Source organism: Chelonoidis abingdonii, chromosome 24 (genome assembly GCF_003597395.2).
Source record: "Chelonoidis abingdonii isolate Lonesome George chromosome 24, CheloAbing_2.0, whole genome shotgun sequence".
NCBI classification, from domain to species: domain Eukaryota; kingdom Metazoa; phylum Chordata; order Testudines; family Testudinidae; genus Chelonoidis; species Chelonoidis abingdonii.
The window spans coordinates 22,662,045-22,685,938 of NC_133792.1; the positions used below are offsets into that span (position 1 = coordinate 22,662,045).

General features: G+C 39.5%; 1 protein-coding gene across 1 annotated transcript in view; it reads left to right on the plus strand.

Moving 5' to 3' along the window:
• Positions 1-23,894, plus strand: part of RABGAP1 (RAB GTPase activating protein 1) — a 123,071-nt gene that overhangs the window by 88,225 nt on the left and 10,952 nt on the right. Inside the window, exons 15-21 of the mRNA XM_032767672.2 lie at positions 3,319-3,393; positions 5,792-5,917; positions 6,253-6,396; positions 12,346-12,387; positions 12,698-12,826; positions 20,571-20,663; positions 21,653-21,763. Coding sequence (XP_032623563.1) covers positions 3,319-3,393; positions 5,792-5,917; positions 6,253-6,396; positions 12,346-12,387; positions 12,698-12,826; positions 20,571-20,663; positions 21,653-21,763 — 720 coding nt within the window. The remainder of the gene's footprint in view (positions 1-3,318; positions 3,394-5,791; positions 5,918-6,252; positions 6,397-12,345; positions 12,388-12,697; positions 12,827-20,570; positions 20,664-21,652; positions 21,764-23,894) is intronic.

A 23,894-nucleotide genomic window follows, 5' to 3' on the forward strand; every position in this document is an offset into this window, starting at 1 on the left:
GGCTCATACAAAATAACTTCAGTTTAATCCAGTTCCTAGTGGACTGGGGTCCACAACACTACAACCACCCTCATATGCTACGGGTATTAGCATCCTTGATGGCCATCTCAGCAGTGAGGCCAGGCCAGGACTGAATGGGGATAGAAACTTAAAACCTAGAGCATGTTGGATGGGTCATGTGAGAAGCATATGTCACACACACAGATTGACTCTCTCTCATACACACACAGAGGAAATCAAATTATGCAGGAGTGAACCTCGTGCAGATCTTGTTGTAGTGTCCTCTTCAAAGGAGAGATCTCCATATCTGATTTAGATCGGCCCCTGTGAATCATGTTGTCATTGTAAACTGTGAAAACTGAATGTTTATAGGGAATTATGCAAACAGAAATAAATGGCAATTTCTTCATTGGTTCAACTTTTCTGCACATTTTTCATGGCTAGTTTTGAAACTGAAGTGGAGGCAGCACAACATGAGCAAACTAAGCCGAGAGATCGATTGTCCCTTTATTTCTGTGTAGTGTCTCGCTCTGCTCGTGCTGAGAGACATGATGCTTTATGTGGCCAGGTACCCACACTTCAGAGAGAAACAACAACCAAGAATCTCATAAATGAGCTCACTGGGTTGGAACCTTGTCTATCTGTTCTGTGCTAAAATGTTTGGAGCTTTAGTTTTGATGGGATACAAAAAACCTAAACCAAAGTGCAATTGAGTTGTTAGAACTTGTAGTCTCTGTTGAAGAAAGGAATAAAAAGGAAGGGATTGGAGCTGCAGGTGAAGGTTAAAGTGCATCAGCAGAATAGTCTAGCGGAGTATAGCTCTGGAATAGCAGGGAGGCTGCTGATTGGGGGTATTGTGTGGGGATAGAGCTGCATGGTGGGAAGCTTGACCTGCATGTGCCTGTCTGTGGCCAGTGCTATTAGACACTAGGTTTTTATAGGATCACTGGGCAGCACACTAAACAGAGGGAGGTACAACAAAGTGTGAAGAATAAAGAGCTCATGGTTTTTAGAGGGACATCTAGTTTTTATTCCTCACAAAACCTTTAGAAATCCTTGATCTGTGAAATTATGCAAATATTTCTGCACAGTTTTGATATTTTATTTCTATTGATATCAGAACACTATGCAAATGGGGATGGCCTCATTTCTGTCCATCACATCTACACATTGAGATACAACCCTAAACAATGCTACATTAAAGTGTTTCTTTAAAATATGTCCTCAGAATACAAGAAATGATCTTGTGGAACTTTCATAAGAGCTACATGAGTCTAATAGAGAGAAAAGATCTTGCAGAAGATCTAGGTATCTGTAAAGCTGAAAATAAATATGCCTCTCTCGTTAGCATTATAAACCAGCAGGCACACATTTAAGTGCTCATTAAAATGCAGAAGATAATTATCAGGTAAAAATTACTGTTTTCTGTTTGATCCAATTACCTTGTTTGACCAGTGCTGAAAGCTCAAGCTTTCAGCACTCTGGTTCTGCATTTAGAAATTCTTCATGTGTTCTATCCCTCAGGAGGCATTTCTGCATTTTGAAACTTAAATTTCTGGCACATAGTTTTTCATTTAGGATATAATTTAAAGATGATGAGCTTTGCACAGGGGACTGTCCAGGGCAGAAGGAAATGCTTGTGCATTTCTTGTGTATAATTCAGTAATACTAAAATCAAACACTTGGTAACCAGTTAAAAGATTTTTCTGTACCACGATACCCTGCATAAACCCAGTAGTTTGAAATAACACCCCAAAATCTCAAAATTTGCTGTAACAGATGCTTTGGGAACATAATTCTTTGGTTACATCTGTTTGATCTTGATGGTTTATCCAGTATATTTTGCAACAGTAACATACCGGTGAGATCGCTCTTAGGCTAGCATAGGAACTGGATGACACCCACTGCACCCTTTCCATGACTTCAGAGTCATTGTGAAATTGTTCTCATGTTCCTTGGTGGTGATAGTTTTCCATGTGAGCTTTATTTTGGAAGCAGACTAAGGTGTTCAGAATGACCCTCACCCAAACACTCTCTTTAGTCTTTCAGTATCTTTCTTCTCAGCAGCAAGTCTGTTTTATGACATTAATTTTATCCACGTTAGGTCCAGCTGGATTGTGTACAGAATATTGGCAGCTGTTTCAGCAGCTCTCCTTTTTCAATTGGGGTTTCAGATGTGCCCTTGTCCGTTGGCAACTCCTTTGTATATGTGACTACCGAGGATGTTGACCTGGTATCATGTGCAAGAGGAGTTCCTGCCACTGTAATGCTGTCATTTTAGAACTTAAGCATCTTATGCTGCAATAAAGGCAAAACAGGATTGTAATGCATTTCATTGTAAAAGGAAATGTGGCAGTTTGAGAATAATTTAGAGAAGAGAATCTCAAAACAGGGCCTTGATTTGTCCATAAAAGCCACTACTTCACACATCCCCATTTGAGGTGACCATTTTACTGGATCCAAAGGTGAGATGGCACTATGTACTGTGTTGATCTAAAATATTTTAGAATTGCTATCTGTTGATGAGTTTGCATTGTCTCCAGCACACTAATGGTAGAGGGAATTCCACGCATTTAAGATTTGTTAGACTGAAATGTTTCCATTTTAAAATGACTTGAAGATGAGCTGTGTGTGGCTCGAAAGCTTGTCTCGGCAACAGAAGTTGGTCCAATAAAAGATATTACGTCACCCACCTTGTCTCTAATATCCTGGGACTGATATGGCTACAACTGCACTGCATACAGAATGTTTTCATGGCATTCCTGTACAATATGAAATCCCATTTGCTTGTTTGCCATTTTTTCTTGCATAGGGCCCATAATGAAAATTAATAGGTCATTTTTTGTGTGTACTCCGTGAGGCTACTGAAGAAATTTTAGGCTAATCCAAAGGTTTTCAAACTTTTCCGTAGTACAGGCTGCCTTTTAATAGAGAGGTAGTCTTACTCCTTCCTCACTTGCGTTCATGTGATTCATAATCTCCTGACATCCTGATTGCAACTACAGAAATTGTTGCTCTGTAAAAGTAATCTTAGGACAGTGATTTCATGTACTTTAAGCAGTCTTCAGTGCGAGTTAGCAGCTGAAAATTGTCCCACACCATGCGACCAACCAGGTCTCTGCTGGCCGTCAACAGTTGCTCTGCAGACAACAGTTTTTTCTTTGGGTTAATCATTGTGCAGTAACACAGCAGCTAAACCATATCCTGGAATCACAGTCCAGTCATGACTGAAGGTGTATACTTCCGTACTTAACTTTTTCCTCATGCAGTTCTGCTCTAGGGAGAGTGTACATCTTAAAATATTGATTCTCTTTTCAGGCCTATTCTGTCTATGATGAAGAGATTGGCTATTGCCAAGGCCAGTCATTTCTTGCCGCTGTGCTGCTTCTGCATGTAAGTCCCCCGTCTCCCCACACTCCCATTTATTGTAAGCCTCAGACAAAACAATGCTCAAGTTTATTCAGAAGAACTCATTTCAAATCCACTTTTATTAGTGCCGTAGCAAGTCCTCTGCTTATTTACTCAAATCTTTGTTTGCCTGTAATTATGACTTTAGGGGAAAGAGGAGCATGTTCCGTTTAAAGTTCACTGCAGCATCGATAATGAGTCTGTGTTCAGTTCATTTTGCTTCTGGTTCTAGCTATCTTTCCACTCCAAGCTATCTTAAGGTCAGATTGGACTCTCTTGCTTTGTTTATGCAAAGTAGGCTGTCTGGATAGAAATGACTTTTGGGTTTAGGCCACCTATGAACTCTTTGTAAAGATACCTATGGGCGAGGGGGAGGGCATCTCTGATTCGGTGTAAACTTATAGAAGAGCTTTTGGTATTGATCATAAGGACAAACCAGAATTGCCATGGCTTTTGGATTAAACAGGAACATATTCTTTAGTAGTATGTGAGTTTATTAACTCTTAGTGGTTTGAACATTGCTCTGTGTTTATTCTGGTCCTTGTTTTTTGTGGTTTAGATGTTAGTCAGTGACCCAAGATGAAAACAGATTGAGTCTCAAATGTATTATTTTTCAATTATTAGCATTGGGTAAATTTGTGCTTAGTGTAGTGATCCCTTATCTATCTAGGCATTGAGTGGTCTGAACTTACAAAGGCTGCTGCTATCTGTTTTACACTTAAAGTACATCTGAGTAGAAAGTTTTGAGACTTACTCATGTGTGAAACATCTTATGTGAAAAAATCTAAAAACAGCATGTAGCTGCAGAAATTTTACACCAATATTTTTGAAGAATGTCTGCTTTTTGTCATAAGTCCATATTGGAAACTGTAGTTCCTAAGCCCCATAAGTTTTTGTGATATTCTCCCCCTATCCCCCACAGCCAATTTTGAGTGATTGCTGCTACCGTGCAGAACTAAATAAAGATTTTTGTGTCTCTCTCTCCAACTGACAGGATGTGTGGTTTTTAGAGTAATATTTTTCCATAATTCTATGAAGTTTAGGATGATACAGAAATATATTATAAACTACATTCTTTATAAACAGAAGTCAGATGAACTGATAGTATCTAACTGTAATGCTTTGATTGTCTGTAACCTGTATAATAAAACTCTTAACTGATGGAGAAATTAATTCTTCAGCACTGTTCTGAACCCAACCAGCAATAAAGGTTTATTCTTGCTGCTAGTAAGGGGACCGAACTCTGCTCACCAATAGATATGCTTTCTTTAGCTGCCAAAATGCTATCTGACTACCTTTTTGGCACCCATTGGATTAAGGAGACTCAGAGACAAGAACAGACTATTCACACATTTTCTTAGAGCTCATTCTTTAATGTTGTTGCTTCTTAGAATGAGCTCTGGTAAACTGAAGGCTGCAATTTAAAAATCCCTCTGTTTTTGTTTCTCTCTCACTTTTTGAGCCTCCTGAAAGGTAGTCTTGGGAGTGTGATTATTAGGGGCTGTGATGGAATTCATGTTACCTTGTCTTATTGGAGAAGGAACTGCTGCGTACACCCTGGAGTCCCTGAGCAATAAAGGGAAATGTAGTTTCTGCAAGTCCCTCACTGCCAGTATGGGAGCATCTCTGAAAAGTTTTCAGAGTTCACTGACTGCATCTGTGGATGAATAATAGAGCACTTGAGTTAGATATTTTGACCTTTACAGGAACAAGTAATTGACCTGAAGAGTCAGTCTTTACTGCTGTGGAAAGAACAGAACTGCTTTATGATGCCAAGGAAGGATGTATAAATACTGACAAGTAATGATGTTTCTATCTCCAACTGCTGGCAGAAGGGGGAGAGCGAAGTGTCCCAAAACAGTGTAGAGAGCTGCCAAATCTGAACTTTAGGTAGTAATAACTGACTCTCTCCCCTTTTAATCAGTTTGAATAAAAGACCATCAAATGAAGTAACAGCGTTTTTAAAAAGTAGAAATAAAAAATGCTACTCTGTGTTTAGCAGCTTGTAGTAATACTGTGAAAATACTGGTTATATCTTAACTGTGTTAGCTGACTACACTGAGGAACTGGATGGGTTGGGCTCTCAATATGTAGGAGTATAATTTGATTCTGAAGTCATTGACCAGATTTGGAACAGCTACTGCATGAAATAGACCCCTTGGGGATCTTTAAGGTTGACTGGTGTGTTTCTAAATTGGGGAACTAAGATGGAATTTGGCACACCTAGCAAGTGTAAAATACCATTTCTAAATCTAGTTGTTACGATGTGTGCAATCATTCTTATCTGTTATGAAAAATGGTTGGTATCTTGCTGGTAAAAGCAAGATGAAGGAAGGAAATAGAATAATATAAAAATGTCAGTAAGATTTGTTCTCTTTGACAGATGCCTGAAGAGCAGGCGTTCAGTGTTCTGGTCAAAATCATGTTTGACTATGGACTCAGGGAACTTTTCAAACAAAACTTTGAAGATTTGCACTGCAAGTTTTATCAGTTGGAGCGCCTCATGCAGGTAAGCGTCCAGATTGCTTTGAAATGAACAGGTCAGGGCTTGCAAAACCCAAGATTTAGTTGCTTGAGAGCAGCATTTTATCACAAGTGAATAGTTTTTGCACATTCTTATTATACCCTTGATTGAGATAGAGGACAGCTGTGCCCCAACATTGTTCCAGAGAACTTTCTTTAGCGTAATTATTCCAGTTGATACTTGTAAAATGCCTTAGGACAGCATTAAATATTTCTTCTACTGTACCATTCTCTTGTAGATTTGAGAATTATAAGCGTGATATAAACAGCTGCTTTAAGCCAGAACTAATGAGCGTGCTTTTATTTTATTTATTTATGTAGGAGTGCATTCCTGACCTCTACAACCACTTTCTGGACATCAGCCTTGAAGCCCACATGTATGCCTCCCAGTGGTTTCTAACCCTGTTCACCGCAAAATTCCCTCTCTACATGGTCTTCCATATCATTGACTTGCTGTTATGTGAGGTATGTATTACACATACAATTATACAACTTGGTATCTGCAGCAACTCCTGATGGACTCTTCCTATCAAGTCTAGCTTGACTGCATTCTTTGTTCATGTCTGGTTTTTGAGTGCTGGACAACTGAGGCTTGAAGTACAATTTCCCATATAAAAATTTAAACTGTTATGCAGCAATGGATGTGTTTTTTCAGCATTTTTTGGATATTATATCATAGAATTAAAGTTGATGGCATTTTGTAGTTTTAGATTGAAGTCTCCTATTTCTTAGAGAATCATTATGTCTTTTGTCATTCTATATATTAGTTACAGGCTAAAGAGGTTAATTTTGTGCATGTAATCTCTTAACAGTTGTAAATTCTATGTAAAAACACAGCATTATGGAGGAAATCATTTTTTGTTTCTAGGTTTTTAGACCTAACAAGTAACTTTTTTTTGTTTGTTTTTTGTTGCTACTTTTATGTAATGATAGACAATATTAGGGCATCTCTAGTACTCTGAAGTACTCTGCATTTACAGCCTGATTATGCTAATTTTCACTTTGGTAATCTCATAGGCCTGATAACTCTCCCTCCAAAGAAACTGAGGACTCATTCAATTTCTCAACATATATTTAACAGAAAAATTCTTTGTAGTGAAATCATGTATTGAGAAGACTTAGTTGTTTTTTATAACAGTATAGTTAGCTGTATGTTAGGAAGTAATTTAAATTAAATCTAAACTACCCTTGTAAACATGAATAAATACAATGCAGTGCAATGCAGTGCCGCTGGGGTTTTTTAATCATCTGTTTGCTTACTTGCTAACTACTAAAATGCATGATTTCTCAGTGGATCTCCTAGTAAAGTTCTGCTCTGTTTCTTTCGTTTAAAGATTGCTGCATTCATAAATCTCCTGGTCAGTGTTCTGCGCCCTATGTAGCTATGTTTCTCTGGAACCTGCTGCTTCCTTTGCCTAGATGCTAGTATAATAAAAAGCAACAGATGGCAGAAAAGTGGTCTCTGCATGTGGAGTTAAGATATCCTGTAAAGCAGAAGTAGATTCTACTACTGAATATAAGGGGCACTTAAATAATTAATCAGTTATTTTAATAAACCTATTTCAGTTTAATTAATGAGTAGCCAAATAATTAGCATAGGGCTGCCTTCAAGAGCTAGTCATTTTTTCTCCATAGCAAGAATTTCCCAGACTTTTGAAAGTGAGCAAGTTAATCAGATGTTAAATCCAGAGCACCACTGTAACACAGCGCTAGCTCTACTGCTAATAGAAGTGATAGAAGCAAGTTAGTCTTAATTTGTTGCTGTTAGTCAAAACTCAAAACACATAAGGGATGGAGAGAAAACCAAGCCCTTAAACGGTAATGTCAATAAAAGTCTAGAATATGGGAGGTGGAGCTGCCAGATCCTCTAGTATTGAGCTGTGAGTAAGTTCCCCCTTTTATATAATCTGGAATAAGAGGATCCATAAAAGATGTAGGATTGAATAATAAGGTGGGAAGGACAAATTGAAATCATGCACACATGCTTAAACTGTTGGCCAGAATATTGCATGCCCCTGTGCATAACTGATATTTTCATTTTCCAGTCTTCAGTATCTGTAATCTTTTTTTATGCTGTAGCTATTTTTGCAGGGGTGGAAGAGAAGTGTATGGGGAGTGACTTTCTCAGTCTTCACATCTTTACCTTCCTGTCTCACCTGAGTAATTATAAAATTTTTCCAATATCAGAAAATGATCTAAGAAAAGAAGTCCCTTGCCCCTTACGATGAAGTAGCTAAATGAGCTGTGTTAACAAAAGGGAAAGGATTCAACTTTATATTTCTTTGTATACTATTCATTATGGCAAAGGGAGTATTGACACAGAGGAAGTATTAACTATCCAGAATGCCACCTCATCTGTAGTACCTGACCTTCAAAGTTCATTGATTTTTTTCGGAGGGGAGAGAGGCAGCTTGCTTTTGGGGTTTATTAAAGGATGTTAGCAGGGTTTTTTCCTACACATATAAATAAGATGTTTTACAAACAGATCAGCAGAGTGGATAATTCCTGTTTAGGTAGAAAACAAGCATATTACATTGGCCAAAGGAACTATTAGGTTGCTATATTTGAATCTGATGCTTTTGGGAGGTTACTATATTGAGATGTTAAACAGCCTTGAATTGACCAGGTAGGAAATAAAAATTAAAATGCATCAGGATAATGCTGAGTTTTGTCATTCTGAAATTTCTAGTATAGAGATATGTGTCAAGGTTTTTTTCTTTGAACAATAAGGGCAAGACTCAGCTAGTATAGGAACCCTCCTAGAACACCTCCCATTGAAGACAAAAACTGTGCATCTTCCAACCTGAGCATCTCTTCTGGAGCTAAAAAGCACTTTGGTGTATTGCTGTGTGTACTGCATAGAGTAATTTATAGATTTCTGTTTGAGAGTGGGCACAAGAAGGGAAAGCATCCAATCAACCAACTATAATAAAAGCTGGTGCGACTGATAGCAGATAAGAGCTGATGATACATACTGAACACTTTTTTTTTTTTTTATCTTGATCATTTGATACTTGGGTTGTAGCAGACTAAAATTTGCTACAGTACCTAGTACTGATTGGAGAGCACCCTTTTGTGGCAGGTAGCCAAATACATTCTTAAAAATAAAATAAAATACAGTCCTATATTCAAGGCAGAGTTTTCGAGCTTGAATTCCACTGCAAGGTGTCCTGGTTTCTTGGGCACTCTGGTGTCACACCACCAGCCTCATCTAAATTAAAAAAAACAAACCAACTATTGAATTCAATACATTATCCTCACATTCTAATTTTCCTGGAGGCTGCAGATTTTTGTGCTGACTGTGGGCCTTCTAGAAATTGCCTGGGGAAAGTTGGAATTTTTGGTACCTGAGCAGAGAGCAGTTATGGCTTTTAGCACCCAAGGAGGGCTGAGAAGGTGGCTTGGGGTTGTGGGATATAAGCACTCTAGCTGGCTGTTTCTGCTAAAATTATCACCAGTGAACTGCTTGACTATGTTGCTATTTAAGCTGTCATCTTTATATATTGGAGTTAGCCTCAAACAATAGCCTTGGAGTGTTATCTGCAAACTCAGGAAGGCAACATCACATCGACTTACATTTGGTTTTTCAAAGTTTGAAGATTGTCTTTGCCATTGTACGAGCTAGAGATTAATTCTTCTTATGTCAAAACTTAGAGTCTAGAGCACAGTTCTGTGGTTAGAAGTGGATTCCACAGCTTCTGAAACAACTAGGCCCTGACCGTACACGATTGCCATCTGTATGTCCAGTATCAAGTGTGTCAGAGATTTCACGACAGCAGGTGGCACCAATTGCCCCCCTTGATGGTACTGTCACCTGAGAGACAGAGATTGGGTAGCCGTAGAGGTGATCCCTCCAAATGAGGCTGGAGAGTCATGTTGCCTGGGTGGTGTGTTGGGAAAGCTCTCTGGGACTATCAATATAGCAACTCTCATTAGCACAAAATTACTGTAAAATGTTGGATGTTTCTGTCTAAACTAACTCCCCTTCAGAGACTTTAGAGCAGAGCTGACAACAAGAGAACAGCCACTGCAGTGTGCACGTGGTGGAACAGGGGTGGTGTGTTGGGACACTGTACAATCAGATACAACAGAACAAGTATTTTGCTAGGGGAAGCTGTACAGCAGAAAAATTACTTTTCCAAAACACAGGCAAATAGGAGAATATAAATGTGCACCAGGTCGGGGTGGAGAGATGCTTACTTTTTAAAGAGAACTGGCTCCCAAACCCACCTGATGGAAAGAAACTGCATTACAGATATGTCCATAGACTGAGGACATTACAAAATACACAGGGGGGAGTCTTATGCTTCCCAGTGGTACCCGGGGTCGTGAGGCACCTCACTATCACCTGCCCTTGTGAGGAAGCCTTGTCTGTGCCTGCTGGGGGTCCGCTCCCTAACTCCACTGGCCACAGATAACACAAGCACCCCTCGCCCCCCATAGTCTACGCAGGCTCCACTGTCCCTGTGCAAGTTAGGAATAGGTGCACTCCAACCCCTGAGTCTTCCGAGCGACTCCCTGGAATGTCTAGCCTCTGCCCCACTGGATACATAGCATTCACAGATTCGCTGTTTCCAAAGAAGCAGTGGGCTCCAGTTTACCAGGTTCACGTCAGATCACTGCTCGGTTTAACACACGGCACTTAGATATGTTCATAATGAAAACAAGCAAGAGTTTATTTAACAAAGTAAAACGTAATCCCAACTATACCTGCAAAGTGATGGGGTCGGAATTAGTTGTTACCACACAGGAAAGAGATCTTGGAGTCATTGTGGATAGTTCTCTGAAAAGATCCTCTCAATGTAAAGTAGCAGTCAAAAAAGCGAACAGTTTTAGGAACCATTAAGAGAGAGAGAAGACAGAAAATATCATAATGCCACACTAGAAATCCATAGTACACCCACTCTTGAATACAGCTTGCAGTTCTGGTCAACCAATCTCAAAAACAGATATATTAGAATTAGAAAAGGTACAAAGAAGGGGAACAAAAATGATTAATGGTATGGAACAGCATCCACACACTGAGAGATTAAAAAGACTGGGACTTTTCAGTTCGAAAAGACGTCTAATGGGGGTATGATAGAGGACTATAAAAACCAGGGGTGAGTTAATGAAATGAATAGGCAGCAGATTTAAAACAAACAAAAGGGAGTACTTTTTCACACAACACACAGTCAACCTACAGAACTTGTTGCCAGAGGATGTTGAGAAGGGCAAAACTATAATGGGGTTCAAAAAAGAATTAGATACATTAATGAAGGATAGGTCCATCAATGGCTATTAGCCAAGATCGTCAGGGATGCAGCTCCATGCTTTGGATCTCCCTAGCTGCCAGAAGCTGGGAGTGGGTGATGGGGGATGGATCATTTGATGATTGCCCTGTTTTGTCCATTCCCTCTGGGGCACCTGGCATTGGTGACTGTCGGAAGACAGGATACTGGGCTAGATGGACCATAAGTCCAACCCAGTACGGCCGTTCTTGTGTACTTACATTTTGCTGTGCTTAGGCTGACCAGTGGGCTACTGGCTCTCGGTAGACCTTACATGCCACCCTTTGGTGAACTTGTGCATATACTTGACTGAAGGGATCCCTGGAAAACTCTGTGTCCTTTGCCAGTTGGCACAAAGAAGTTCCTGGGTCATAGGGAGTCCTTCCGTCCATCAGAGATTGCAGAACTCCAAGCTATACCCCAGTTACCACAGAATAACGTCTGCGCGTCCTCCCTTCTCCCTATATCCTTTGAGATGAAAGCGAATGTGTAGCAGGAGGAATGTTTTCCTGGCTGAGTTTTAGACAAGTGAAAGACATTGTGTTTCTTGTGTGGTTTAGGGCCCCTTTAGCCAGTGGCTCTGCCACCTGCAGAACTGAACGTACTAAGAGACACAAGTCCACATTATGTGAAGATAGTCAGCTTCTTACTGGCTATTAATTTACAGCAGCTTTTGGTGGGACCTGTAGCTTTGTGGTTGGTTACTATTTTATGTTGCTAAACGCTTGAATTGTGTTTGGAGCACTGCCCTGAGCTCCCCACAATCCACTGGACTATGTCGTTTTCCTAAAAAGATCTTTTATTATGAGACTGGACATAAAGACAAAGGAAGTTTGGAAGAATTCTTTTCTCCATCAGGCAAACGGAAGCTTAGTGAGGAGAGGCTGGAGTGTGTGTTTGAGGCAGTTCCTTTTGCTATTTGCAAAATGCCATGCGCAGGGGATTTTGGCCTTATTGCTTGTGAGTTTACTCTCCGGGGCTTTGATCTGGTGAAGCTACTGCTTATATTTTTATGCTGCATTCCCATTTTCATAGGAACAAGTAAAAATATGTAACTTTAAGGTGTGGGCACAAAGTAATAGCCAGGCTTGTAAATATTGAAAACATTGACTTATTCCTATTTTTCTTTCCTTTCTCTCTTTAGGGAATAAGTGTTATTTTTAATGTTGCATTGGGATTATTAAAAGTGAGTATCCAACTTTAACATTGTTTCATTTAATACATCACTATGTACTGGCTGTGTTACAAAAATACTGTAATCAAAAATCTTCCTGTATTGTTCTTGTTGCTGTCTGGCATGCGCTGCCTCTGCGTCTGTGCCATGTGTGGAAAATGTCCTATTGTGCAAGTGGAAACACATCTTGCTATTTTAAGAAGGTTAAAAGATACTTTCTTATGAGCTGAACAAAATATCTGTTTCATTTTATTAGCATGTTATTGAAACTATTATTCAAAATTGGCTTTGCAAATATTGTTTCCTTTCTGTATGTTTCTAGACTACCAAGGATGACCTGTTATTGACAGACTTTGAAGGGGCTTTAAAATTCTTCCGTGTACAACTGCCCAAGAGATATCGGTCAGAGGAAAATGCAAAAAAGCTGATGGAGTTAGCTTGCAATATGAAGGTAAACATATGAGGCCAGCAAGTTGTTCTCAGCATTTGTCTATCCCGTATATATTGGCAGAAGGGTTCACATAACTTTGTGATTTATCTATCCCTAGATGCAAATATCCTAGATGTTTTGCAATGAAACAAATAGAGCTTAAGTGACTAAAAACACTCCAACAAAATTTAAAATCTGCAAAACTACACATATTGCATATGCAGAAAAGCATTTATTTGCTCAAGTCTTTCTCCAGTGATTTCTGCTAAATGGCCAACAGCATCTCTCCTGGAGACAACTGAAAATAACACACCTGAAACAAAGTAAACAGTGCAGAGGCAGAAAATATGGTCCTTTTGAATGGAACAGAGCTATATTTAATTGTATACTACAGCAAGAAGCTCATTAAAAATGCATTGATAGGTATTATAAATTCTGTCTGTATATCTACTTGGGAGGCAAATGGAAGATGACCTTGCCTTGAAAATTTCCCAAATTAATCAAGGTTAGCAACTGATCCTGAAGCTTATATGTTCCTAATGTTAATTTTTTTTAGCTTCTGTTAAAAATCCTCCATAAGTTGAGTACTTGAGACTGTTTTAAACCTGAGACTTTACAGTGGGCTGTAGCAGGTTAATGGGAGGGCAGTTTTATGCTCTAAGCATTGAGTTATGCTCTTTTGTACTCTGAAGAAGGTCTTGTCTATAGTGAAATTAACCTAAGCAGAACTGTGCGTGGAGCTGTCTGCAGAAACTGCTGCACCTGGATTGCAGCTAGTTTTAAACTCTTTAATAATGTAGAAAGCTTTGTTTTTCCATGAGCAGCCCAAGTGGGAGGTTCACAGTATCACTCTTCTTTTTGGCTCTTCATTTGACGATTGTTAACTGAATACGTAAGACATGCTGTTTGAAATGAGCGCTCTGGCAGGTACCACACGTGTTTCGTGTGCGGATTTTTCTGATTCTTTCAAAAGTGCCATATAGTTTAAAAATTGTGCTGTTCTCCGTGGAGTAACCATCTAACCTGAGGTTTCTCTTACCATGAGTGTAGTTGTTGTTTGTCTTCTCCCCAGAGTCGCTGTTTAAGCTAATAAGATTACACTTGTCATACAGTCAATTTTATCAAAAGTTTGGGAAATACTGAGGGTGGCCAGACTTGATACTTGCACTTATGGTTAGTTGTGAAAGCACTAATGAGAAATCATTTAACATGAAGTAGGCTGAGCTGAACTATGCAAAGAGTGGTAGAGGTTAGAATAACATGAGGATGGAATGCAGTTGAAGCCATGTTGGTCCCAGGATATTAGAGAAACAAGGTGGGTGAGTAATAATCTCTTATTGGACCAACTTCTGTTGGTGAGAGAGACAAGCTACCTCTCTCGAAAGCTTTTCTCTCTCACCAACAGAAGTTGATCCAATAAAAGATATTCCCTCACCCACCTTGTCTCATTAAGATGGAGCACCCAAATACTGTATCAAACACAACCAAGGAGGTTCTGTGCAACACAATTCTAGCCACATAGACCTAGACTCTGAAGCTTGAATGGTATGTAATAGCTACCTAATATTGAGCTCCCTGATAGAAGATTATGGAGCCCAAGTGAAAGGTTTTGTGTGTTTAAGAGCCAGGAGGATTAACGCAGACACTATTTTATAGCTTTTTAAAAACTGCTGGCTTACATTGACAGAGAACGGAAACCCGGCTTTCCCTTCCAGTAACAAGGAGCTTGCATCATTATTAAAAACACACAATGCTGACCTAGACGTGCACTTTCTGAATATACTGGAGACTAACTCCTCATAAAACTTTTGCACTTGAAATAATTTAACATTGCTAAGTTTCAGCTAAGTGGCACAATTTAATAAACAATTCTACCTTTTTTTGGTAACTCAGTAATTTAAGACAAAGCCAGTTTAACTTAGTGTAAAAGGCACAGCTAAAACCTTGAAAATTTCACCTTTGCTTTTAAATTCCAGAAAAGAGTTGGAAGGAAATTAGTTTTAAAAAGCATTCAGCCAAAATTTGATTCAAACCTGGGTAGACACCAGTTATCAGGGACGATTTGTAGGTAATGAAATTTGTACTGCCACAAAGCAAAAAGGGAACTGTGATTCATTAGAGAAGGTCCTTCCAATCAAAACAACTGTCTGGTTAAAAATAGCAAAGGTACTAAACTCTGAAACCCAGAACTTAAAATTGGTCTCTGCCACAGAACCAAGCTAAGGTCCATCATGCGCCCATTTAGTTAACCATAGCATCACCAGGGTTTGCAGGGGATCAAATATTGTGCTGCAAATTGCTTCCAACTCTGTCATTACAAAGGAGGCTCTGTTCTACAAATGTAATTGGCTTGCTATTAATGTATCCTTTGTATTAATTAATAATTCCTATTTAATAATAGCTGTATGACAAAGTGCTTCTCTAGGAGATATTTCATCCAGTTCTATCGCTTGAGGTGCACAAAAATTTCTCAGATAGAGATTGTCCACCAGACCCTATTACTTAAATGTAATTATGTAAAATAGATGTAGCCTTTGACATTGAGAATAAGGATATCCTGGCAGTTACTGGTAACGAACATGGCATTAATTCACAGTGAAAGTCAACAGCTTCTCTTTAATCAAATCAAACTGTGAATATTGTAACTAAACCTTTAAACCACCACTTTAAAAGAGACCTTTAAACTAGATTCCCAAAAACCCCTTCTGTCGTGTCTCCTTTATAGCTGTGATCATTCAATTCTGAAATAGAGCTATCTTATGTTTTTAAAGGAAACTTTCTAACTTCTTATGACAGTTTTAGATACATATTTTATATTTATCATTTAACTATGTATGCCAAGTTCTTGGGCAAAACCACTGGTGTTGGCGCACAACTTCTTTATACTTACAGCGTGGCTAAAGGAGCTTGATATGCAGCTAGAGTCTAAGCATAGCTTTAATAGTATGTAAACATTCCTGGACATTTGGGTTTTCCAGAGCTCTTCGGTCCGCATTTGCCCACTGTAGTGCAGGGTCTCTACATAGACCTCAAAATGGCAGTTAACGGGTTTGTACTCAGTTTTGATCCAAAATCTGTGTACGAAAAGGAAATAAGCAGGATGAAGATGACCCAGTCTTGGCTGATTACAGACAGCATTGACATTAAATACGCATCTAGTATCGTGTGCAACACTTGCATTGCCAAGAGTGCATTCACACATTTTACTTTTCACTTTTCACAGCAGGAACTTCATTCTTTTTCCCCTTCCCACTACTGCCCAGGCTCCCTTTGCTTCAAGTGCACCATGAACTAATGGCACAGCATATATAATGTACTATATAGGGAAGCCAGATGTAATTTGTGTTGAAAGGGTTAACAGAATATGGAAGGCTGCTGGAGAGAATGCAGGTTTCAACACTGGGCTCTGAGCAAAAGCCCAATACTTGCAGCTCTCACCCCCTCCCCCACACTTTTTAAAAAAAAAAGAATGCTGCATGGTTCGATTTAATATACAAGCCTGTTGCTGTCAAAAAAAAAATCTCTTGCTTTTTACCTGAAAATGCCTTTGAACAGAAAAGGCCCCCATGTCAAGCTGAATCATTTATGGGAAGGGAAAAGTAGCCTGGCTGACGCATTGTGATTACAACAGCATTCTGCTGAAAAGGAGGTCAGCAAATGATGAGCGTGAAGTAATGCTAGATTCTTACGGTCACACTTCATTGTTACAGTGAAATGTAAAAAGAGCCACTACTACCTTTCTTGCCCCAGAAAAACTAGAATTTGGGATTCCTGCCTCCTGTGTGTCTTACAATGCAAATTCCAAGATTTCTGCTGCCACTGGGGCTGTTATGAAATATGTTGATCACCCTGTAACTCATATCTAGAGCTAAGATTGGTTCTGATACACTCAGAAGTGTGCTGAGTTGAATACTTTGGTGTGTGCTTATTTCCTTCCTTCTCAGTGTTCAGCATTCTCACTAATGTGAGATTCAGCATGTAAAACCCAGGACATGTTTCAGTAAGTCCTTATGTAGTGAAACAAACTACTTATTAAGATTTTAACCCTTTCCTGAGAATTAAGCTAGTTCCTAAAGATCCCTTGTGAGTGTTTATTAAGTGTTTACTCTGTATTTTTCCTGATTGACTCTTATAACGGTAATTGTACTGCACAGAGACTCCAGCTAAAGAGACTGAAATATTTCAGTCAAAATCTGGTTAAAACATTTCTGTATGAATCTCACTAGAGGGAGCCTAGCTCTCATTTTTCTGCAGTTTGTTCATCTTGGGCAAGACTGTTAATGATAAAGTAGGAAATAACTATAAACTGATTTTTATATGTTTGTCTTATTCTTTTGCAAAATATTTGTTTATTAAACATTAAAATCTTGTCAAACAAGTACTTGAAAAAAATTAGCCATCCCCGTTTATCATGTAGCTAGCTTACTGAGCTAATAGTAAGGCCTAGCAGCCTTTAATCATTGGAGACCCAGTGTAAATCAGTGCTAGTCCGCAAGTGAAGTGAGCCTGGTGGTCTCAGCATAGGCTGTACTGCTAAGCCTCTACAGCACTTGGCATGTGTAGATCAATTCACATAACAAGTTATCCCTCAGCTGATTTAGCATAAAAGTGCTTTCCCATGTGTAGTTTTGAACAGACTAAAATAAATACAAACATGGTTGTTTTTGAAGTACAGAAGCCCTTAAAATCTCTAAGCTAACCTTGTGCACTAGCTTTAAAACTGCTCCATTTTATTTTTACAACAACATTTTGTAAGGCGTTACTGAAAAGTCTTGGTCAACTTTATAGGCTAGTTTCAAAAATACAATATTGGCTGAAATATGGGCTTTAAAAACTTTTGCTGTGTGTGTGCAGCAATGTCTGGAGAATGCTTATTAGACTTTTGATATTTGGAATGTACAAATGCATATAAGGCCAGATCCAAAATGCACTGAAGTCAACTGAAAGACCCTTTAGCTTCTGTAGATTTTGGATCAGTCCCATATAGATGTAATATTTTGACATGTATTGATATCATATACTGTTGAGTTGTATGGTCTAAGATATACAATTTGGGCATTTGAAGAGTTAGCCATTGTTGATGTGAAACTAAAAAATAATGAGTTGAATGAATCATTGGCACATCTCTTCTCATTTCTGCGTTTTGTCTTTTTTTAAACTGCCATAAACAATGATGTCAATAAATCACACAGATCTGTGTCAAAGGGACTGAGTTGAATCACTGAGAGAAATTCAGGCTTATTATACCTAAACCATTCCACATTGTTTTTCTTAGGTATTGCGGCACAGAAGGGCGAAATTCTGCCCACCTGCCTTACATGAGCGGTCCCCTTGGCTTCTGAAACCCATTCAATACCTACACTCAACATGGTGGATTAGGAATGGATTTTAAGCCTACCTTCTGAATTTTCTTGCTGATATGGATTTAATTCAAACCCTTTGACTTGGTCATCACTAAAAAGTTAGGTGGACCCAGCTGTCGCTCAGGGGTGTGAAAAATCAACACCCTTGAATGGTGTAATTAAGCCAAAGTAACCCCTGGTGTAGACAGGGCTGGAGGAATGGAAGGATGGAAGAATTCATCCATTAACCTAGCTACCACCTCTCCGAGAGGTGGATTACTTATGTTAATGGAAAAGCCTCTCCTGGTGGCATAGTAGTCTCTATACTAAGCACTTCCACTGTGCTGCTGTAGTGTTTCCAGTATAGACGAACCCTTAATGTTGTTTAATCATAGCTTTCTTGTGGTTTAAAGATAGTGAACTGTTGTCTGTCCTGATATAGTCCCTGTGAGATACATAAAGTGTAAATTAGCATCAAGTTTGGTCCAGTGTCTCTAATTAAAATGTGTATACTGGTCCTTAAAATGATATAATTTAAGATGTTGTAGATCACAAGTTCATGGACCAGACTGATTATGTAACTTGTTGTATCCCGTTTACTATGTACTATTTTCTAGTACAATATACGTGGGCTATGTGCCATCTCATATGACTAACCTGTCAATAGACCACTAATCTGCCAGTCTGCTTTGATGCATTAAGATGTGCAAAGCTCCCATGCTGATAAGGAATTTTTAGTTTTTTCTGTTGAAAAATTACTTAAGTTCAGGGCATCCTTTCCCGCAGGAAGGAAGGAAGGATGTTGGGAGACATTTGTGCTATGGCCCCCAAATGGAGTGACATCCCCCACCTCACACATACATATACTGTTGATGGGTGGAGTTTGCCTCTCCAGTGGGAACTGCCCCAAACTTTCAGGTTGAACCATGGTGGAGGCCCTGTTCCCGCACACCAGCTTTGAGTATTGTGCTCAATATAGTATGTTACTGTATGAGTGGGTATGTATTTTTATGAATATGTATGTACATACATCTCTGCATGGTTTTCTGTGTTTTAGTAAGTATATTTGTAACTGCCATTTTAAAAATATTTCTGCAAATTGAACTTCAATATGCTAATAGAAAAGTTAATGAATGTTATTTTGTAATTCTGCAATTTTTTTGAGAACAAAAACATGTTTTTTTAAATAAACTAATTTGTACATTGTTTTTCACTGAGGGTAAAACTTTTTAGGAAAAATCAGTCCTCCTGGACATGTTTTCCTCAAAGAAATCAATACCTTTAGAAATAGCATATCATTTTATAGGGAAGGGTTGTTTTTTTGTTGTATTACTGCAGTTTAATTGTTAGTTGCACATTTTAAAAAAGTATGTATAAAGTTTTTAAATATTACTGTTTATTTTTAAAGAAAACAGGCCATACCATTCCATGTTTGTCATGCCTGTGTCTACTGGCTTAATCTTGCAGACTTGGTTGTGGGGGAGGGAAGCTCAGTGGTTTGAGCATTGGCCTGCTAAACCCAGGGTTCTGAGTTCAATCCTTGAAGGGGCCACTTAGGGACCTGGAGCAAAAATCTGTCTGGGAATTGGCCCTGCTTTGAGCTAAGGATTGGACTAGATGACCTCCTGAAGTCCCTTCCAGCCCTGATATTCTATGTCTTGGGGCCTCAACAGAAGGAGAGGCTCTGTTGGGGTGGGTTTTGTTTAAAGATTTTTCTCTGTCTTCTGTAATGGTAGTGTCTGAGCACCACGTATGCACTAATTAATTAATCAACAGCTCTGTGAGGAAGAGGAGGACTCTTATCTCCTTTTTACAGATGGGAACACTGGGGCAGTGAGACTCATTTGCTCAAGGTCACAAAGGGAGGGAATCTCTGACAGAGCTGGGAGGAGAATTCAGATCTCCTGAGTTCCAGAATGGTGCCTTACCTTCTTGTTACCAGACCATCATTTTTTCTATCCTTCTCTGCCTTTGGTGCTGATGTAGTCTGTTGTGGCTTGACTGAGATGCACAGGCAGCCCTGGGATTGGAGATTTTTTAAGTCAGGTATGAGCTAGCAGAGCTTGCTCAGGCCCTTCCTGTTTTAGCAGTTTCATAAAAAGCGAGGAAAACATGTACGCCTGGCGTTAAAAATTAAAGCTGAAGAGGCAGCCTTAAAACCTCAACCTCATCAGATAAACACCTGTGCTCCAAAGAAGGCAGGAAGAGAGAGAATATTTATTTGATTACATTGAATAGGTCAAAATTCTTTGGCCAGTTCTAATTATTTCACTCTCAGAATAGATGGGAAACATTTTAATCATATTTTGTAGCAGGCAGGTGTTGCCTGAGGTTTGCACCAGTGACACTTTGTAAAATATGTGTTCTTTTCCACGAGAGACAAATGGAACTGGCCAGGAACTAATATGTTGTGTTTCATTTAGATTGGTCAGAAGAAGTTGAAGAAATATGAAAAGGAATACCATACCATGAGAGAGCAACAGGCACAACAGGAGGATCCTATAGAAAGATTTGAGGTAACACACTGCACATCTAGGTCAGTTTGAGGCCTCTCAGGAAAGTCTTGCTCCAAATTCTGTTTCTTTCAGTTGTTACTCTTCATTTGCCAGCATTCAGAGATTTTGATAGGACAGGTTAATTCTGCCAAATGACAATTAAAGAACTCCTATTTGTGGTGATCAGCAGGGACGTTCCAGGGCAAGCCCTTTCGTAAAATGTTTCCATTAAATTGAAGGGCGGGATCGTGCAGTTTTATATTTTTGCACTTGGGTTCATAAAACTGCCTCAGAAGAGTCCATTTGTGTAATGTGCTGATAGCACCAAGTGCCAGATATTTAAACAAACAAAACAAAACAAAAAATTCTGGTGCGTATACGCCGGCTCACTGCCATGAAGTCTTCACTCTCCTCCCCCATTCCTCCCTACATGTTGTATGCTGTGAAAAACTGAGTCTGTTTTTCAGGGTATAAACATTTCAAGTGAAATGCACTTCTATCCATGTGTTTGCCAGGAGCTGTAGCCTCCCTCCTCGATTATGGTTGTGGCAGAGCAGTTTTTTTAAGCGAGAAAACAGCTGAGCAGTCTCCACATACTCCCCCCCCATTCCTTGCGCCCCCCGCCATGCCCCCACACCCCTTCTTTCACAACACACAAAATATATCACAAGCCTCGGAGGGAAACGTTTGTGGGAACATTGGCAGTGGACTCTCACCCCCACCTCTCCACTGCCCAAAGGTTTGCTATGGCTCAGTGAGGTTCCCAGTAATGGCTAAGCAGAGTTACTAATAAATAGCTGCTTCTCAAAGGTCATTTTTTGCTTAGCTAACCATATTATGAATATAAAATAGTTAATTATTTGTTGTCACTGAAATACTTGCAGCCAGAATTGGGTTTCCAGGCTGGTGTTATAGGGTGAATGTGTGAGCTGAAAGGCACTCAGAACGGTTTCTGGTAAACAAACTCCTTGAGAGCTTTTTTTTAAACTCAGGCTTTTTGTTTCCAATAGCGAGAGAACCGGCGACTGCAAGAAGCAAATATGAGGCTTGAACAAGAAAATGATGATCTTGCACATGAACTGGTCACCAGCAAGATTGCACTGCGAAAGGATTTAGATAATGTAAGGCAAAACATTTCCCTGGGCTCTTGGGTGCAGATAATGCAAAACTTCATTTCTATTTATTCCTCTCATTGCGGGTGTCCATAGATGGATCATGCTCTTACAATTACTTTGTAAACCTGCATTTTTCACTTATGAGACTGATGAATCTCACATTATTTCTTCACCTTGGGATGTTTTTCCATTGATCTTTTGCCTTCAGGCCTATGGGTTGCGTGTATATTTATAATGGAAAGCCTACTACCGTGGCCAGGATCCTCTCAGGTCTCACGAGTTACACAGGGGCAGGTTTGGCCATTTATTGAATTGACCTTTAAGGGACATTAAACAAGTGATGGTGGTGCTTGATGGAAGCATGACACATCTAGTACTGACTTGGAAAGATTATCCCAGCATGGCACTAGGCTGCACTATGCTGCTGAAGGTCCCCTCTGAAGAATACTTAAAACTGAGGCTCTCACCCCCGGGTCATGAAAAGAGCCCAAGGTAATTTGGGGGAGAGAAGAGGTATTGGCTCCTTCATGGAGCCAAATTCCTACTTGGAAAGTTGCATTCTGACCTCCCTGATGTCCCCTAGAGTGTAAATCGGCAATGTTGTTCTTCCTCTCGTGTTGTGTAGTGTAATCGGTGCAAGATGGCTTCTGTGTTTGCCACAGAGGTGGCTGAGCAGTTGCTACATGTATGGACTGTAAAACCCATCTTGGTCTTGCAGGATGCAGGTGCTTCTCGCTCTTGATTGTTTTTGCCTCTATGTTGGATAAGAGACAGTATGTAGCTGGAGTCTAGAAAGCCCATTTTCTGACCCTTAGTGACATTATGGTGGCTTCTGTATTTTGACTTCCTGGCAGCCGTTTAGTCTGTATATATCGTTTCACTGTCAGCAAAGCACTTAAGAACCTCTAAGTCCCTTTAACTTTCAATGGGACTTAAACTCTTAAATCTCAGGTGCTTTTCAAAATTTCATCCTGTGTGTTTTGGCTTGCTCAAGTCTGCCAGTATAGATTGAAATTATTATGACTCTTTCCCCCCCTACACCCTCCAACGTACTTGCAGTCACATTGGTCATGTCCCATATCAATAATTTTCTAAAGGCAAATGCACTGGAGGGTACATTCTTGTACTGATCAAGTTTTACAGGTGTGTTAAAATGAGAGAATATCCTTGATGCTAAAAATGAACATCTTCAAAGATTCTTATAAAACTTGGTCGTCTTCTTGTTCCATGTTCATTTTGCACTGGTGCTTGGATTCCAATTGTGTTACTTGGATTTTTCTTTGCTGTCTCTTCCCTTCATGTCATATTTAGATAATCACATTGGGGATGTTTTGCCAGGATATACTTTTGCAGAGACGCAGAAGGACTGAAACACTGCCTTAGACAGCACACTTGGTAGGGCAAAATGAACTGGCATTTCTCCTGCTGCGTGTGAACTGATATAGGTATTACCAATCCACCTGGAAATACATGGGAAAGAAAGAAAGTGCTAGTGTCATAGCATTCTCATTCTGTATGAAGATACATGCATTTCTGAAATCCCAGCAGAAGCTGGCTTTTAGAAATCGTATAAGCCAGGATTTGACAGACTTTAAAGTGTTTCAGACCACCAACCTAAGTGAAGGAGGGATTCCCACTCTTTACTGGGAAAGTTTCTTCAGGAAAAATATCGGAAGTTCTTACTGTTTCAGTGTGAGAATTGATACCAGTGGATGAATGCTCTGTAGTGTTATGAAAACCTGCTATAAATATGAGAAATAAATTCCATTATCCTTTTGTTCTGGGTAGGGACGTCACAAAATACCAGCATGTTCACCTTTTCCACCTCCTTTTCCATTTCAGCAAAGACACAATAGAGGAATATGAGGACAGCTGAGCAGTTCTGCTCAAAGGATGGGCCCCAACATAAAACACACTGAAGGGATCATCTTTTGTTGCATATGATATTCACTAGTAACTCAGTTGTGACCACTTGAACCCATATGGGACTTAGCTGTGCTCTAATGTTGACTTGCTTATACAAAGCAGAATTAAGTCAAACCTCTGAGGTAGCCCATTGGATTTGGTTATAATCTGTCCATCCTCCAAAGATGGCTAAATGAAGTTGACAGAATTGCCCTTGAGAGGATTTACATGA